This window comes from Carassius auratus, chromosome 2, assembly GCF_003368295.1.
Source record: "Carassius auratus strain Wakin chromosome 2, ASM336829v1, whole genome shotgun sequence".
Taxonomy (NCBI): domain Eukaryota; kingdom Metazoa; phylum Chordata; class Actinopteri; order Cypriniformes; family Cyprinidae; genus Carassius; species Carassius auratus.
In genome coordinates, this window is record NC_039244.1 from 15,912,883 (window position 1) to 15,927,499 (window position 14,617).

Genomic DNA, 14,617 nt, shown 5'->3' on the forward strand with positions numbered 1-14,617 from the left:
GGAATGGGGCTAGAATAAGCACCTAAAGATATAAACTGAAAACTGAAATGTGGAAGAAAATGGAATCTCTCATGTGGGACACTGTCTTTCATCCCTTGAAATGATCAAGTGAGGCCCAATCTGCTGTCAGGACTCTGAACCTTGTACCCAGGTCTGCTCAACAAGATTTATTCCCATTTTCTGCTCAACACTTGACTAAAGGCTTGTGTGGGTGTTTGTGGTATGTTTGAAGGAAGTTTTTGTGTTTGTCGGGTCTGTGAGCGTGGATTTGTGTGGGCAAAGAACCAAATGTTACTGGAGTCATTCTTCCTCTGACTGCCTTTTAAACACTTCCTGACGTCAAGGCCAGCCGTTTCCCCAGTAACACAAGCTCTGCGGTGATTCATATAATCACAGTGAAATTCTTTAAAGTGGGATTTTCTCTCGATGCCAGCCGAGAATCTCTTTTCAAACCTTATACTGAACCTCCATGCAGAGTGATGCATACAGCATACCGGCCTGACACACAGCTGTGCTCTCTGTTAGCATGAGTTTTGCTTGGCCTTTGGTAATTTGCATACTGTAATGTATCACATTCAGACATTTATTGAATAAATATTAGATTTTTGCTATGAAGCAGCATTTGAACTGAGGGGAGATGTGTGTTCCCAGACCCACATAATAGTTAAAAAATAAGTTTGTGAGGGATTTAAACAATGAAACTAATACTGTGGATCGTTGTTTTTATATGGTAACAATACCACCAAGTATTACAGATATTTGTGAATGTACAGTACATTATCCTAAAACCAGGTGGTTAAAAATATGAGCTTTTCCCTTTTGTTATTCCGAGTTGTTCCTCTCTCTTAAAACCACTGTCCAACTTCTCCTACATTCAGAGAGTCCTATTGATGAGAGTTTGCCCTGGGAGAGCTGCACTGAGACAGATGCTTAACTATCCAGGGAGGCGTCGTTAGTGTAATCATGCAAGCTCACACCGGCAGCCTCATTAATTATCTCTGCCAGCTCAAAAAAACAGGAAATGGAGATCAGAATGTGTGTGTGTGTATGTATGTACGGGTGTTTTGTGGAGCGCATGGGAGGCAGTTTGGACGGTGACATGCACCTTTCAGATGAGGTTCATGACACAGTGTCACCTCTGACGCCGCAGGTCCCTCAAGACGAGTGGGGAGGCTTTCCACTGGGGAAAGATGAGGATATCCCATGTAGACGCATGCGCAGCGGGAGTTACGTCAAAGCCATGGCAGAGGATGACAGCGGAGACTCAGACGGCAGCCCTAAACCCTCACCCAAAATGCAGGCACGACGGGCCAGCTACCTCAAAGCCACCCAGCCATCACTGACAGAGATGACCACTCTGAAGTAAGCTCTAAGATTTAGATTGTGTAAATTGTGTACACTTGTTTTTATTTTGAAAGTTAACTTAATTAACTAAAACTGCAACCATTTAAAGAAAAAAAATTCTAATAAAATCTAAAAAACTTCCTTTATTTCAGCTACCTGGTGAGGTAATATTTCTATTTAATTTTAAACTTAAATTTTAAATGTAAAAAAAAAAAAAATTACAAAGAGCTAAGTACTAAAAAACTAAAAAATTAAAAGAAGTATATAGATAAAAAAGGATACACAATGACAGAAATTGCAAAAACAAACAGCAAAATTACTAAACCTTTAACTAAAATTTAAATAAAAAGTTTAAAAAAATCTTAATTCAAAATATTGATATTAACTATAATAGTATATCAGTAATGCTAAAATAAATGTTTTGAACGCTTGCCATGTACGGAATCATGTATCGTGCAGGCCCATTTGTGCAAATTAATTGTTCAATTGATATGCCAAGTGTTTATTGCTCCTGGAAACTGCTAGAAATATGTATTAGAAAAAATATAATTTAAATACATTTTTCATCATTCTCATAATGATTGTTTACTGTAGGAAAGATTATACATGGTCTTGGATAGTATGGAATAGCCATTTTTTATCAGTACAAACACAAATGAAAATTGCTGTAAAAACGAGCAAAAATGAAAAGAGTCATGTAAGTAATAGCCAATACTTTAAACTGGTAGATAATCTATGTAATTGCCCAACTGTTTTCTTTAAAAAGGCAGCTCAGTCCTGACACCCGGCTTAGACCTTCTGTTCTCAACTGCACTTCTTTGCGAAGCTGTGACAAATTGGATATTTCCTGATAATGAACTACTAAATTGATCAGTGACCATTTGCTGCAATTTCATCTAGTGATGTCTGATTCAAGAGTGGCTTTCTACTGATTCATTTTATCCAGTTCGGAAGTCAAGCTAAATTTCTCTCTTGAGTTATGGATTAAACTCAATCTTTAGAATGAGTTGAATTGATTAGCTGAGTGAATGATTTGAGTCAGTAGACACCATGCTGGGTGATGTTCCACCTGGAAGCATATACTGTAACATGTACAGAAGATTTATGGTGGAAATAGGAAAAAAATGTTAAAAGTAAATATAATTCAACAATAACCAATAAGCAAAAGATGTATGATATCATATTGTGTTGATTTCTGGATTTTATTTTATTTTTTTTATTTTTTTTTTTTGGTTGATGGCAGCTTTTTACATTATTTGAACTGATTCAGTAATGGATAATTGATTTACAAGTTTAAATTACAGATTTATTTTATTAGTTCCATTGAGTTCCACAGTTAAGGGCCCTTATAATATGTCTTGTGTGTTACTTAAATTACATATAACATTAAGTAAAAGTAAGAATGAAAGTGTTTGAAGTTGGGGACAGCTATAAGCATGTTATTCTGCAATGGTATCCAAAACTTGGCATCTCTTGAAGAATGACTGTGCTTTAGCCACGTAATAGTCATCCAGCTGACCATCTAACAGCACAAAAAAATCCCATTTTAAAGTGCACCAGTGCTATAGTCAACACTTCTAACATCTGCCAAGCATGCAGATCTGTAGAGAGTGACGAGTTTATTAACTTTCTGCAGTGCTGCACTCATCTCCCTACAGAGAGGTGCAGGGAAAGTCTGTTTTTCTAGTCAAGGTATTAATTTGTCTGGGATTTGGATCTCTGTTGTTTTGTTTTCTCATTTATTTCAGCAGTTTTAATGATAAGATGTATATTTTATTCAGGTTTTTGTCATTTTCCTGTGCTCCTCTTGAAAAATAATCACACACACTCATATACAGTGGGTATAGAAAAGATTCACCCCTCTTAAAAAAAAAAAAAAAATTGTTGCTTTGCAGCCAAAAATCATAGGATATCGAGTAAAGATCATGTTCCATGAATATTTTTTGTAAATTTCCTGCCATAAATATATCAAAACTTATTATTAAGCATTACTAAGAATTACATTTGGACAACTTTAAAGGTGATTTCCTCAGTGTTGTTTTGCACCCTCAGATTACAGATTTTCAAAGAGTTGTATCCTGGCCAAATATTGTCCTATTCTAACAAACAATACATCAATGCTTATCAAAGCTTATTTATCCATCTTTCAGACTATTTATAAATCTCAGTTTTGAAAAATTGACCCTTAAGACTGGTTTTGTGGTCCAGTGTCACACACACACACATATATATATATATATTTAAGTAGAGTAAAAAAGGTTCCATAAAGATGGTGTTTTTTTCTTCTTCTCACTGTTCTCACTCTTTGAGCGAACAACATATGCTTGATGCAAATTAATAGAGTCCAATCATTTTTTCTATTTTGCTATTTTTATAGTTTTTTTTTATGTATTAATATTTTTGCAGTAAACTGCATTGTTTGGAAAGCATTTTCTAAGAACATTAATGTGATATACAAAAGCTTTTACCTTCTAGGTTGGTTCTCAATTCAAATTAATCATGTTTTTGCGATTCAAATTGAAAATCCATTAGTAGTCTATCCAGAGGGGCATCAGAGACTCGCTGTTGTATAAATGAAATAATATCAAATGACAGCCGTTGGATTTGAGAGATTTTACACTAAATTTTCAAAGTTTAAGCAAAACATTATCTTCAAACTGGGTGTTTGTGCCCTTTGACTTTCATTCTGTACTGTTTTCTTTTGTGTTCTTCCTTTGGTTTAGTCAAGCTCTGAGCTCAGATTGATTGAGTTTGACTGTTGTCCCTCCATGCCCTGCTTCCCCATGGGCACCTGACTCCTGTTAATGTAGGTCACCAGGCTTTTCTGTTTCTGCTGAGTAATGAATGACTAATCAGCCAGAGTTCAGCGCTGTGCTAATTACCAACCGGCCGTATGACCTGGGGCTCCTAGCACAGCTTGACGGGCAGAACCGCAGCTGATATTCCCATAAAGGATCCACACGGAAACATAGAGGGGTGCAAGATTAGATGGTCAGACAGACATGCTTCCCTCTCTGAGATATCAGCAAGCATCTCCACAGTAACACAACACCATTATTCCTGCCGGTCAGGAGCCGAGTGTGGATTTAATTAAGGAAGCACAATATGCCATGCCACTGCAGTGGCAAAGGTACAAGTAATTAATCTAATTAGCCCAGAGACTTCCTTAAAAGCTCTTGCATTGTAAAACACCCTCCCATGTTAGTTGACTTGAGATATTGTAAGCAGCAGGAGCGCGTCACTTATTCTGAGCATTAATTGACTTTACAGGTTCTCCACAGGTGCATTTAGTAGGCTTAATGCAATATGACTGCATCACTGTGGTTTTAAATAGAGGTGGGACTAAATATATATATGGCTGTATATCATCCTTCTCTGTGCAATATGAGAATCTATACGCTGGTGCCAAATAAAAATATTTGAATGAATGAAAAAGGTGCTCTGAATAGGTTTCACTGCTCGCAGCGTCACTACTTCATGGCCCCTCGAGGTGGCGCTCAACACATGAAAGAAGGAAACATGCTAGCCTAAGAAAAAGAGGTTTTTAATGGGATGGTGGACAGTAGTGTGAGTATAATAGATGCCCCAGCCACGTTAAAGTCCAAAGTCTGGACACACCTCGTCTTATATACCAGGGGTCGGCAAGTAAGTTTGCCATCAGGCCAAAAAAAAAGAATTGCCATTAGATGGCAGCCCAGAACATTGTCAAAGGATAATTTAAGAAATGTACTGCAGAAAGATGCAACTGGAATTGCCTGTGACAGACTGTTACAGTGTCTTTTGTAACTGATGGTGAGCTGTTACTCTGTGTAAAATCCTGCTGGAGGACATTCATTAACAAACAGCAACATTTGTGCAGAGTATGTTTGCGGAGTGGAGCGTCAACAACTTCCCTTCCAAACATTTCATAATCACTCCGCTCCAGCTCCAGCTCTGCTCCGGTTTAACCATTTCCTGCTCCCACTCCTCGCTCACTGATATCAGAAACACCACTCCGCCTTCACTCCACTCCGGTTAAGCATTTCATTTGCATGCTTTTCTTCTGACACTGAAAAGCCTGTCAAACAGCACCTGATAACTGGACTAAAGTATCTTTCACATTTGATTGTGCTAATACTGTTGAAAACACACAAGGTTTACATCTAAACCAAGTTGGTTATGTCTAAAGTGAAAGTAAGCAGTTGAGAGAAAAAACAATTGTATGCCTGTATAATATACACCTAAAAAATAAGATTCATTTATTCTTTTATTCCAAACCTGTATTAATTTATTTAATGTGCTGAACACAATTGCTGGTCCCCATTAACTTCATAAAAAAAAAAATACTATGAAAGTCCCTTAGGACCACTAACTATTTGGTTACATTCTTCATAATAACTTTTATGTTCAACAGAAAAAAAAAAACTCATTCAGAGTTAAAACAACTTGAGAGTGAGTAAATGACGACAAAATTTAACTTGAATGAAGAGAGGGAACCTGCTATTAACCTTTTCACAGGCATTTTGTTTTCATAGTTTGACAGTTATTGAGATGTATCATAGGATTGTATAGCAATAAATCAATTATCTCAGAACTGCTTTATTGTGTATTGTGAGGTAGCCTGTGAAGTCCAGCACATTATGGCACACTTGAGGTACAGCGTGTGTGTTTGCGAGCGGGGGTTGGTCTACGTTGTGGGGTTGCCATAGTAACAGATTTGTGCTGTAATCGAGCGCCAACCTCCCGCTCTCTCTCGTGAAGCTCATACAGAAGTGACTAAAACTGCAATTTATCGACTGGCCGCTTGAGGCTGGCTGCAAAAGGGAGTCAGTCCCATAGACTCCCCATGTTAAAATGCCCAACTTTACAGCAGAAAAAAATGTTTACAGCCTGGTGCAAAAAATGAGTTTGGTCTGTGTAGCTAAATCATGACAACTGTGAGGGGGGTGATTTTTTTTTTATAACTCATTCATTTAAATTATATTAAGCCTTAAAGTTCTTCATAATTAAGGTCGTGGTCACTTGAGTGACAGGTGGATTTCCGTTGCTTTCACCTATATATATATATATATATATATATATATATATATATATATATATATATATATATATATATATATATATAGCGGTGACAGCAACGGAAATCCACCGATTTATTTATTTATATATATATATATATATATATATATATATATATATATATATATATATATATATATATATATATATATGTGTGTGTGTGTGTGTGTGTGTGTGTGTATAATTTGTCAACTATGTTTTTCTTCAAAATCTAATACTATGGTTGCACTTTATTTTACAGTACGTGTACTTACATGTATGTATAGTGTACTTACAGTGTATTAATCTAAGTCTATACTGTTCTATAGTTTTATCAATTTCATCAGTGGTGAAACCAACAATTCTTTGTTAATATTTCCTTCAATAATTCCATTGGTGAGATTAACAGCGTCTGAAATGTAGGATTGACAAGACAGCAGTGTACAGTAATTTATTTGCTTCAGTGTCAGCTTCATATCTGCTCAAGCTCACGAAAGTGCTCTGAGATTCCACCCTAAGCGCACTGGAAAGCCCAGACAAGGATTGTAGGATTTGCAGATTTGTAATACTGTTCTGGCATTATGAATGCTCATAAATATTTCATCTTGTGGAATTTCCTCAATCCCGCATTTTGATGGTTTTATCTGTTTATTGACGAAGAAAAGCTTCAAATGCCAGTGTTACATCTGCATGTGCAAGGGAGGTTTGTTTGATTTAGAGTACAGTCACAATCCTCCCAACCAACTAAAGCTCCGATTATATGCCAGGGGACAGTGCTTTGACCTTTAACATTGTCTGTTTAATGTTTAATCATCCTAAGTGAGTGTTTGATGTCTATATTTATCAAGCTTGTTCTTTACATTAAGTAGGAGTAGGGCTGCTTATTTTATAGCTCAGAAGACCGAATAACTCACATGTACATTAGTCAGATACAACTCGGTATCTTTGTGAAGCATGAAAATAGACAGTCTTAGATGCCTCGGGGAGCTGCCACTGCAGCAGAAAGTACGTGAGGCACAGCGCTGCATTGTGAATGGCTGACGTAATTAACAACCGCACAGCGACCAATCCGTTGAGACGACCGAGACAGTGAGGCGGAAACTTATCAACTTATTCCGCAAAGATGACATCATGCATGACCAGTTCACTCAAATCCAGGTCCACCATGGGGGATTCAGCCCCCCTGAGTGCTTCTTGTGAAGTTTAGCCATTCCGTTCTCCAGCAGTGTAGAGAAATGCCCTGGGGCATTTTGGACTGTACCATACCGCTCCTTGAGGAGTTACTGTGTTCACTTATTATGTATGTGTGAAGCAATGCAAATGGAGGGTGGGAGATCTACACCAATGCTGGAGCTTCCACTAATTCCCATACTGCTGATGCGGATGCAAGGTGTCTGCTTGTCAGCAAAGTGTCAGCGTGATTGTCGGGCATGTGTGCTGGGCTGCGTGGGCAGCTTTAAGTGAGTTTAGCTGTTTCTCTCCTTGCCCGTGTGCTGCACTCGCCCGAGCTGCTTTATGCCTGAGTGACCTGATGGAGCCACCCCTTTATCTATTTAAACAGTCACATCCATAATGCAGGCTGCTGTGCACTGGACACATGCAGAGGTCTTGCATGAGCATTTGATTTGCTCATAGCCCCCCAACGTGCCTTGATGAAGGAACCTTGACGAGGAGCGTGGCATCCAAATGCTTTTAATGCTCATGACGTCAAAGAACATGCTACCCATTTGATTGCAGGAAATAATATGTGGCTCTCAGTTTGCATCATGCTATCTAGAAAAGAATGACCAGAGCGTCTTCATTTAAAAGTGTGTTTTTGACATCTAAGATATGCTGCACAAAATATAAAATATATTATTATTTCTATTACTATTGATTTTGATATAACATATATGACAAATATAAGGGGTACCATAAATGTATAACATGAATAATATATTAATTCAATCCATTTGTAAAAAATATTAATCAATTTATTATTATTATTATTATTATTATTATTATTATTATTTTTATGTCAGTATTACAAAGTATTTAAAATATAATGACTGGACTCATTGTTAATGTTTTTATGTAATATTTTAAAGTAATATTAATATTACATATTACATATATACAAGTAAAAATTATTTGAAAATTGTAATCATAATTGTATATAGTAATGTAATATAAGAACTAATAAAAAATATTTGTATATATTAAATAATTATATTTATTTATTTATTTTAATTAGATGTGTGTGTGAAGGAGTGTGTGTGTGTATATATATACAGGGAAGTACTAAAATGCTCCCTCTCAGCAAATCCCTAAAAATCACTTGTTTTCTCCTCCATTCACAGTATCTCCACAGAACACTCTCCAAAGCTGCAGATCCGGAGTCACAGTTACTTGCGGGCAGTGAGTGAAGTTTCCATCAATAGGAGCATGGACACCCTGGACCCCAAATCTCTGCTAGCCTCTCCACAATACCGCTCACGCAACGAGAGCTACATGAGGGCTATGAGCACCATCAGCCAGGTTTGTGCTCACCCCCAAACACGCGGTCATAGTTGGGGGTGCAAGGGGAGGAAGGTCAAAATCAGGCCAGAAGAGTCCAACAAATCCAGTGAAAAACCATGAAACTGACCTGCGATTCATCCACCGGTGAAATGATTTCGGGCCATAACCTTAAACATTGTTCAGTCACAGATGTATACTGTATGTCTAACCAACTAATATGCTCCATGTTTCATAGAACTGGGATAACATTCATCAGACAGTTACTCATCTGTCTTAGGCACACTTAGTCCCTAAGCACTGATTTGTCATGCTAATTACAAAATGGCAAGCATTACATCATTGTCATTTGGCACCAACATTGACTTTGAAATGGCACGTGCTATCTGCTGGAAGACCAAAAAAACTTAATATACTAGGAATGTATTGAAATATTAACATTTCAAATGCTTTAGACCTTCCTATATAGATTTTGTAGATGATTTGAGATTCTTAACTTCACAGTGAGGAAATAAGAATATGCCCATCTAGCTCTCATGGGTGACTGGTACAGAGCTGCAAGCTGTAGACACATCTTTCCACACTTCTACTTTATCACATCTTCATTAACCCCCAGCTTTTGTCCACCCTCGGCTTCTGTTTTGAACAACTTTAATAAACATGTTGATCCTGGCACTGTCTCAATGTCTTCCACCGTGTCAATAAACTCCACTTGAGGAGTTCCTCCCTGCTGGTGTGGCGTGCACCTTCATTTACCCTGTAAAGCTGTCCTTCAAGCCTCACTGCGTTTCTTTTTTGGACTCTTCCTCCTCTTGCCACTGCCTTCTGTGTTTCTTACCTGCTCCTAATGACATCTCTGCAGTCTCTGGCTCTGTTTTTCCCCCTTTCTTTTGGTTCAGCACCCCTCTACATAGAGTACCCCATGCTAAGTAGGTCTCGGAGCTCATTGGACGGAGGGTACCCCCCTCTTTTCCCTAAGCTCTGGCCTGTCTGTTGCTCCTGGCTGTTCTTTTCAAATTTTCATTTCTTGTCATTTCTTTCTCTCTGTGTGTCTCCCCTCTGTCTGCAGATGAGTGAGGTTGAGGTTAACGGGCAGATCGAGGCAATGTGTGAGAGTCTGTTCAGTGAAATGGAGTCACAGGGAGTGGACACCCTGGACCTTCCCATGCCCGGGTGCTTCCGCATGAGGAGTCACAGTTACGTGCGTGCCATGGACCAGGGCTGCTCACAGGACGACGACGACGGGCCTTTGCTCCCAGCTTCCCCCCCGAGAACCACCACTACTGTCAGAACCATCCAGAGCAGCACAGGTCAGCCTTCAAATACATTATGTATCCGTCTGTTCATCTGTCTGTCGATATATCTATCTATCTATCTATCTATCTATCTATCTATCTATCTATCTATCTATCTATCTATCTATCTATCTATCTATCTATCTATCTATCTATCTATCTATCTATCTATCTATCTATCATCTTGCAGCTCACTCTAACAGTACATACATCTCTCTATCATGTTTCAAGGAGATTGCCAGAGGAAGAATCAATATTAATTTGTCGTTTTTTTCTGTGGATCACAACATGTTTATCCTCAGAAGCCCTGACAGGATGTGTCTGATTTGCTTTTTATTAGCACCGTGAGGCAGTAACAGCGGTAATGGGAAACTGAATGATTGAGTGGATGTGATTGATGTAATCTGGTGTATACAGGACGAGTAAATCAATGCATGTGCTCTGAAAGTAGCCTACATATGAAATGGAAAATTGAGTATCTTAAAACAAAAATGGATACATTTTTTGAGTATCTTAAAAAATGTATCCAAGCTGAGATTTGAAAATATATCGCAAACAAGTGTTTTATTGTGATATTGCGAGTGACCAACAGTGATCCAGATGTCAGGCAGACATTTTTTTTCATCTGAACCCCAGTGATCAGTAATCCACTCCTAGCATCATGCCCTAGTTTGATTTCATCATAGTTGATATTTCTATAAAATATGCCCACAGTGTCTCGAAACTGCAAGGCTTTTGTTTACTGTTAAACCTGTTGGTGAAGCCTGTCTGTTCTTAAAAATATTTTGCCCTAGTTTAACTATGATTGTAAAGACCTGTTTGCACTGAGAGTCATGCTGTGGGTCGCTAATATGTGTTTCTGTTGTTTCTGGATGTTATTGGTGGACTGCATAGCTGCTGTTGAAACGCTAGTAACAAATGTATTGCTGTTAAAACAAGATGTCAGTCTGTTTCGACAAGGAATCAGATTTATTTCTGCAGGGGGAAGCATCTGAATATTGCAGTGCTGCATAATACATCATATCATGAATAAGATGAACGATTATCAATGCATGAATCTAACTCCGAATGCAGGCAATTTCAGGCATGGTTTTCCACAATTTATATTTTATTATATCGATGTACAGTGTGTAGGTAGAAATAATCATATGTGAAGTGCTTTACCATTCTGAGTTGCATGTCACAGAGCTGTTTATGGAAAGATGCTGATAAAATGATTTGTGAATGTTTAATGTTTGAAACAAAGTCTCAGCATTCAAATGATATTATATTATATTATATTATATTATATTATATTATATTATCTAGTATAACTAACCAAAATGCATCATCTGTCATATAATCACACATTCAGTGTTTCGACTGTAGGAAAACCCTATATTATATACACAATATGGACAAAAGGATTGGGACACCTGACCATTAGACCAACAGTGAATGACATTCTGAATGTGGAGACATTTAATATGGAGTTGGTTCCCCCTTTACAGCTTCCACTCCTCTGGGAATGCTTTACACAAGTTTTTGGAGCATTTCTGTAGGAATTGTTCTGTGTTTTATAAAGTATCAAATCGTCATACTTCAGTAAAGGTACAGATACCTTGGAAATTGACTCAAGTCAATTAAAAGTTAAAGTTCTTATAAAAGGTAAATTGTATAAACAATGGCACAGCCGACTGTATCAATGGCAACCCAACCTAGAGTCTGGAAATACATTATATATTTTTAGATGATATATGTATAGGAGATATATAAATAAAAGTATATTTCAATATAAAGTATAATTGAATAAAGTATTCATAAATATAAAGTATAAAGTACTCTTCAAAAATACTGTTTTTTGCAGGAGAGTAGAAAAAAAGTGAGGCATTATAGACAGAACTGTATGTAGCCATTAAGAATTAGAGGCAACCACAGCATTTTAATCAAGATCCAAACAAAACTGTAGATTGAGCAATTTCTGGTTTAAATTAAGTTGTATAATTTCAAAATATGAATTTTGTTTTGACTTTGACTTTGTGGAATTAGCCTACATAAAACATCTATACCTCTCTGCACGAAACAAAAACAGCAGATGGACAAAATGAGAATGCAACAATTTACACCTCTTCGTGAACCAGTTTGACAAATTCAGAGGAAGTGAATTGAATCAAAAGACATTCACAAACTGGATATCATTGTTGGCACTTTGCAGTCACAATTGTAATGAAAGGGTCAGGAGAAATGTATCATAGTAAAATAATGTAACGATCGATCACAGGAAACGAGAGATCCAGAAGCAGTGTGTTTAATGGGTAATCCAAAATACAGTATCCAAACAGGCAAGAGGTCATAACCAAGAAATCAGTCCGGAAACAAAACAAACAAGAAACTAGAAAACACAAGGAACGCAAGAAAACCGGGTGACGGGAAATAAGGACTCCATGAAAACAGAAAGAGAAAGAGTGGTATATATAGACAGGATAACAAAGGAAGTGGAGACAGCTGAGTGCAATAACAGGTGTGCCATTAACTGTGATGAAGGGACAAAGCTATGTGGGAAATGTAGTGCCTGCGGTGAAGAGCCTATGGGGAAGTGAGACCACTAGTGGACACCCAGGGAAACACAGACCAGACACAGTGACAAATAATCTGTTTTTCCTTTTAATATGTTGTAAAGTAGAAGAAAAGTCAAGAAAAAAATATTTACACTGGAGTAAAGCACAGATATCCAAAACTGTACTTAAGTACCTTAACTAAGTATTTGTATTTCATATATACATCACTTGAAATTTTTCCAGTTCATCCAAAAGAGTATTCGTTAGGTCAGGCACTGATGTTGGATGAGAAGGCCTGGCTCGCAGTCTCCATTCCAGTTCATCCTAAAGGTGTTCAGTGGGGTTGGGATCAGGGCTTTTTGAAGGCTAGTCAAGTTCTTCCACACCGAACTCATCCAATCGTGTCTTTATGGGCTTTGCTTTCTGCACTAAGGCACAGCCATGCTGGAATATAACAGGGCCTTCTCCAAACTGTCCCCACACAGTTGAAAACATAGCATTTTTCAAAATGTCTTGGTAGGCTCAGGCTTGGGAAGGTTAATTAAAAATTTGTATTCCATTACAGTTACAAATTACTTATCCAAGTAATGTAATCTGATTACTTTTGGATTCCTACAAGGTCTATATATATATATATATATATATATATATATATATATATATATATATATATATATATATATATATATATATATATATATATATATATAAGTCAATATAATGCACAACATAAATTATTTAAGAAAGGCCATTTAGTTGTAACTATGCTGAAACACAAATATAGACAATACAAATTTGCATTTTCTTTTCCAGCAAATATATGAACAGATGCACTGAAGAGAACTTACTCCAAGCTGTCATCTGACATTCTACTTCGACATAGTGTTAGTACATCCATCTCACTTTATGATTTCCATTCATTTCATAGGTCCTTATACACTGACCATGACCAAGCAAATAAATATATTAAACAATAGGATTAAAAAATATATTTCCATGTTTTTGCCAATACTTTTGTCTATATGGTGTATACAGGACACAAAATATTTTTAGTTCATTCTTATCAATTTTTATCACATAATTTTGCGGCATTATACAAAAATGTTTTTAAAATTTCCACCCAATAAATAACAAAGCAAAAACTATTTAATTTTAACATTAGGTTGCAACATAACAAAATTATATAAAACTATGAAATTCTTTCAAAAGGCAGGTTGTGTGTCTTTGTATGTATATAACATAAACATACACATACTACACACAAAGTGCCTTTTGAAAGTATTTCATTGTTTCATTCACTGTTCTATACCTGACCTGCATTATTCAAAATGCAGGTCAGGTATAGAACAGTGAATTGTTGACAGTAGGATCTGTGTTCCTGACACTCGACTACACAAGAAACCAATCCTCAAAGCTCCACTGAGAGTCACTGGACAGTAGTCGCTGAAATCACCAGTTTCTGACTGAAAATGAATGACGTCTGGTTGCTTTGTGTGCAGGTTGCTGTCCCTGTGAACAGGGTTTAAGTTTGACAGTGTTTGCAGTTTGATTGGAAAAACCCAAGTATGTAATACTTGCCAGTAAAAACATAGAATGAGAGATTATCCACAACACTGCAGACTTTGACGTTGAATTTTAATAAATCAGTACACCCAGAGAACTGTTTGATGTCGTAATCCTTCAATGGAGGTTGCGTTCACTCTATATGGTGCTGTTGAGCCAGTGCTGCAATCTCTCTCTGCACTAGTAATGCAGATTTCAGTGCTGTGTTCTCCACTCATCTTCCTACTGTTCTCCAAATGCCTGGGGCTAGTCAGAGAGCCAACATATGGCCACCAGCCTCAGTGCATTTATGGAGAGAAGACAGCTGGCTGAGGGGGAGGAAAGAGAAGAAATGTGAAAAGTTTC

At 37.2% G+C, this 14,617-nt stretch overlaps 1 protein-coding gene across 4 annotated transcripts in view; it reads left to right on the forward strand.

Moving 5' to 3' along the window:
* The first annotated feature begins 695 nt into the window (after window positions 1–695).
* LOC113117607 (disks large-associated protein 1-like) overlaps window positions 696–14,617 on the forward strand; it is a 31,880-nt gene continuing 17,958 nt past the window's right edge. For all 4 annotated transcript variants that reach the window (XR_003294188.1, XM_026286397.1, XM_026286404.1 and 1 more), the window contains exons 1-3: window positions 696–1,362; window positions 8,721–8,898; window positions 9,947–10,187. Coding sequence is in view for 3 of the 4 variants with exons in the window: in XM_026286397.1 (XP_026142182.1) it covers window positions 1,022–1,362; window positions 8,721–8,898; window positions 9,947–10,187 (760 nt within the window). In the remaining variant the exon portion in view is untranslated. The remainder of the gene's footprint in view (window positions 1,363–8,720; window positions 8,899–9,946; window positions 10,188–14,617) is intronic.